This window comes from Chanos chanos, chromosome 7, assembly GCF_902362185.1.
Source record: "Chanos chanos chromosome 7, fChaCha1.1, whole genome shotgun sequence".
NCBI lineage: Eukaryota > Metazoa > Chordata > Actinopteri > Gonorynchiformes > Chanidae > Chanos > Chanos chanos.
The window spans coordinates 36,387,990-36,392,989 of NC_044501.1; the positions used below are offsets into that span (position 1 = coordinate 36,387,990).

General features: G+C 47.2%; 1 protein-coding gene across 1 annotated transcript in view; it reads left to right on the forward strand.

Moving 5' to 3' along the window:
* chrnb1l (cholinergic receptor, nicotinic, beta 1 (muscle) like) overlaps positions 1-5,000 on the forward strand; it is a 15,388-nt gene that overhangs the window by 6,154 nt on the left and 4,234 nt on the right. The window contains exons 4-9 of the mRNA XM_030779258.1: positions 48-157; positions 689-797; positions 1,039-1,186; positions 1,484-1,669; positions 2,703-2,926; positions 3,969-4,144. Coding sequence (XP_030635118.1) covers positions 48-157; positions 689-797; positions 1,039-1,186; positions 1,484-1,669; positions 2,703-2,926; positions 3,969-4,144 — 953 coding nt within the window. The remainder of the gene's footprint in view (positions 1-47; positions 158-688; positions 798-1,038; positions 1,187-1,483; positions 1,670-2,702; positions 2,927-3,968; positions 4,145-5,000) is intronic.

A 5,000-nucleotide genomic window follows, 5' to 3' on the forward strand; every position in this document is an offset into this window, starting at 1 on the left:
TCTCCCATTCTCTCTCTCTCTCTCTTTCTCTTTCTCTTTCTCTGTAGGCATGGTCAGACTATAGATTGTCTTGGAACCCAGATGAGTATGACAATATAAACGTTCTCAGAATACCACCAAACAAAGTGTGGCGCCCAGACATCTACTTAATCAACAAGTAAGTGTCCAAACACATACATGTAAGGACCCAGTAAGACGTCACGCAGACATACGAGGACATAAATCCAGCAAAGGTCTATTGTTAGCATGACGTGGCACCTGTTCTGGCTCTTTATTCAAGCTCATGCGTGTGTTACTGTTGTCGTGGAATGCAAAATGCTGCGCATAGCTAGGAAGCACTTGCCTCTTAGCTGTTTAGTACACAGAAATAACTTTGAAATGAAGCCATCCGCTAGACAGGCAAGATGAAGTATCCTGTTTTGTTTGACGAATGCCGTCCCCGAGAAGGTGCGTCGTTTGGTAAAATGCGAACTGCACCCAGAACAAATAGTTCCTCGAAAAATGAGACCATGAAGGGTAGTACGTGTCGAAATCAGGACCCATTTTATGGTTACGCTTTGTTTTTTTTTTTTGTTTTTTTTGTTAGTTTATCCTTAGAATGCCTTTCCTACTGTAAATTAGGCAGACAGGCTCACGTGGCGGGGGTGGGGGGGATAGTCACTGAGTTGTTATGTGTTGTGTGTGACAGTAACGATGGCCAATTTGACGTGGCGCTGTATGTGAACGTGCTGGTGTACAATGACGGCACGGTTACTTGGCTTCCACCTGCTATATACCGAAGCAGCTGTTCTATAGAGGTACCCACATGCACCCCCTTTTTTTTTTTTTTTTTTTTTATTTTGGGTGAACGCACCACTGTCAGGGGCTTAACATCCTTATTAGAGTTTAAGGCAATGATGTCTCAGTTTTTTGTCTCATATCCCCCTGATTACATCATAATCGCCGTACGAGTTTGTCACGTTGAGTTTCAGCGGCTTTGCCGGTTGGCGAATAAACACGGCCGGCGACTAAGCTGCACCTCGTCCTCCGTCCGAACAGGTGGCGTATTTCCCTTTTGACTGGCAGAACTGCACCATGGTGTTTCGCTCCTACACTTACGACGCGTCAGAGGTCGACCTGCAATACGGCCTGGATGAGGACGGCCGTGAGATACAAGAGGCTGTGATCGATAAAAACGCTTTCACCGGTCAGTGGCTCTTCCCTCTCCGGCGCCTTTTTTTTTTACCTGTCAGTGACCCTGCAGGTATGCGCTGTATTCACTAGACTTAAAAGCACTTAGTGTCTCAAAACCAAAAGTGACCAGTTGTAAACAGATCGAAACTGCCACGCAATGGGCCGTAGCCTCAGGCCTCAGGCCTCAGAGAGAATTTTTCCGCGATTAAGACGCATCAAGACCAAGTAGAAATCTACGCCACTCGGTCGTGTCTCTGAAAGAAACACCCATGCAGAATCATTCTCCCGTTCTCGCTCTCTCTTCACCCAGAGAATGGAGAATGGCAGATCCGTCACAAGCCGTCCAGGAAGAACGTCGACATGGACCTGTACGAGGACATCACCTTTTACCTGATCATCGAAAGAAAGCCGCTCTTCTATATCATCAACATCATCGTACCCTGCATCCTCACCAGCGTTCTGGCCATATTTGTCTTCTACTTACCTCCTGGAGCAGGTAAAACCACTCCTTCTTTCACCTTAACAACAACCGAATCATCATTTTTTCCAACCAATTTGTAGCGTTTAATAACTGCGAGGAGCAATTATGCCAGTTATCCCAGATCATCCCCAACTACTGACCTTTTCTTAAATCTGCTGTGGTGGAGGTGAACTGGTTTCTCTCATTCATCAAGGTGAAACAGACATAGGGTAACGTCTGTGGGTGTTCTACAGTGTCACAATAATCCAGTCCCTCTTTCGGTGACTTTCGTTCACGGCCTCCATACCGTTAGGCTTTAGATATAGATTGGAAGCGAATGGAAGCCTAATGGAACTCTGGATCAGTAGCCCACTGACATTAAAGCTGTCTGGCATTGTTCCTGTTTTATGCCTAAGCCAGCTCAGGGCATGTGACTTTACACTGCGATAAAGAATGCCGGCGTGTGTATTTATCCCTACTCTTGTTATTTCGCACCCAGCGTCACTGTAATAGAATTGTAAAGCTAAAGAGCAGACGAGCAGGTGAAATGCCAAACGCGTAATGGATTTTAAAAATGGAACGCATCCAAATACAGAAGCTTCAAACGATATAAAAAGGTAGCGTGTGTATGCCATGCCTGACACAACGGCTCTTCTTTCCAACGCTGTAATCACAATACCTCCAAAGAATGCATTTTTTGGTGAATTTGGGTGACTGGCCGCGTCCCGATATGGTTCAGTGCTCCCTTTCCTTGACCACTAATCATTTTTCCCTTGTTACTGTGTAAGGGAGGCCCCAGTAAAGTCTCTGGAAGGCACTCATGTGATGTGTGTTTGGTATTGTTACAATACGTTCAACTCTGTTCAAATTTTACTGGCTTTGGTCAAAAAACATATGAGGTAAAGGAGCCATGTGAGAGTATTGAGACAGGGCCCAAACATTCCAAGGCTTAGACTACACTTTCATTCACTTCAGGTCTTCATACAACCTTTCTTGTGAATGCTTAAGTTAAGCTGAGTTCACAGCAGCAGTGGGTCTGGATGTCAGCCCTGTTATCTGACCGTTTCAGGAGAAAAGATGACCTTGTCCATCTCGGTCCTCATCGCCCTCACCGTCTTCATGCTCCTGCTGGCCGATAAAGTCCCCGAAACCTCACTGGGGATCCCCATCATCGTCAACTACGTCATGTTCACCATGATCCTGGTCACCTTCTCCGTCATCCTTAGCGTGGTGGTGCTCAACCTCCACCACCGAACCCCCAACACGCACCACATGCCTTTGTGGGTGCGCAAGGTCAGCCAGGAGGGGACCCGCCGTTAAAAACCACACTTTACATTACATTACATTTATTTGGATGACGCTTTCATCCAAAGCGACTTACAAGTGGGGAAACAATTCAAGCACTCCAGTATAGTGAGAGACCTATGAGTGAGTATTACATGTGTGTAAAAGTGCAAGCAATAAGGGCGAGTTCAAGACAGAGGCAGGAGAGTAGGTAGAGAGGAACACAGTAGGTGGGAGTAAGGCATGTTAGGGCGTTAGAGGTGCTCTCAGAAGAGGTGAGTCTTCAAGAGATTCTTGAAGATAGAGAGGGATGCCCTGATGGCAATTGGTGGCTTGTTCCACCATAGGGGAAGCATAAGCGAAAGCAGTCTGGACTGAGGTTGCCTTGCGTGTAGGGATGGCAATGCCAGATGATGTTCCTCGGAGGAACGCGGTAAGTGAGGAGGAGCATAAGCCTGTTTTAGGTAGATGTTTAGGGAGATGGGTGCAGACCCGCATGTCGGCGTGTTGACAGCCAGATGAAATTTAATTTCATAGAAACAATTAACTGTTCGCCCTTGTGTTTTACTTTTTGTGTGGTTATCTGAAAGTTCTTTTACTCCCCCCCCCCCCCCCCCCCCCACTCCCCCACCTCAAAATTAGAGGGTAAGGTTTTACCCTGATAAGCAGGTGTGTGCACTCTTGGGCCAGAGATGAGACTGGTTTGTCGATATAAAAGCAAACAGGACTTAAGCTCTTCGTGACTGCACTTGCCGTTTGGTTAGGACACACAAGGGAAGAACTGGAACCATTGGGGCTTTAGTGAACATTTTTGGGGCCAGGGAGATCATTTTGATTCTATATTTTGGAAATGAATGAAAACACTATTAACATAAATAGGAATGTTCGCAAACATATAAATTACATAACCGTATAAGTAGTCATTACTTTGCCATAGCAAAAAGATTTATAATATTTGTTTCTAGGTCATTCTTCAGATAGGTAGAATTAAACGACAAGTGTTCTCAGAGTTTCTGATTTTTCATCTTTTTCTTTTCCCGTCATGCACCAGGTGTTCATTCACTTCCTACCCAGGTATCTGGGTGTGCTGAGACCACACCCAGAGGAACCGCTGGTGGACAAACCAAGTGACGACATGCCTCCCAGTCGCCTTGACGGGCTCAGGCCTGGGGGGGAGTACTTTGTGCGAAAGATCAAACCTGAGCTCATAATGCCATGGAGAGGAGGGTAAGTGTGGTTTACTGTGTTATTCATGCTAGTTTGAATGGATAAAACGAATGAGTTTGAATCTATTGAAAGGGCAGAATTTTCTGTGTGTCCTTTGAGCGTGATGTTGAAGAGCTGTTTTTTTTTTAAACGTATTAATACTGTATGGGTCAGAAAAAAATATGATACTCTGGCGCGGGTCAGGAAGAAATTAGAACGGTCGCTTTCGATGTCGTGAAACGAAAAGAACAGCATCACACATCTTAAATAAAGCGCCGTTATCCGTCCAGCCGAACCAACTGACTCTTGACGGTTGCCCAAAGACGGGGGGGGTCGCTTTGATCAAACTGACCGTGTCGCAAACCGGGGCGACTCGATGCCGGCCCGTCTCCGCGGCTTTCCCCCGCAGGACTTTGTTAACTTTTCCACAGCCGCGCGGTCCGCTCCGCGGCGCTGAGGGGAGGGTGTGTGACACTTTAATTTGCCCCCGGTGAGTAAATCCAGCGGAACCGGGGCGCGGCGGCCTCTCCGCTCTCAGACGAGGCTCATAAACAGGCATTGGTGCTAGAGCTCCGGGGCTTGGCGCTGGGCATTTCTAATTCCCGTCCAAGGGCATTGATTTCAGCCGGCATAAGCCCGGTCGCCTCTCCACAGTCGCCACGTCCTAAGCCCCTGTTTAGTTTAGGTATTACACAGTAATCTTACTGAGGACAGGGAGGAGGCCAGAGAGAGAGAGAGAGAGAGGAGTGGATACATGGACATATGGGCAAGTGGGTGGGCGGCGGTATAGATTGATGGGCCAGAGAGAGAGGGGTAGATGGATGGATGGATGGGTGGGTGGATGGATGGATAAGTGGATGAGTGGGATGGGTGGATG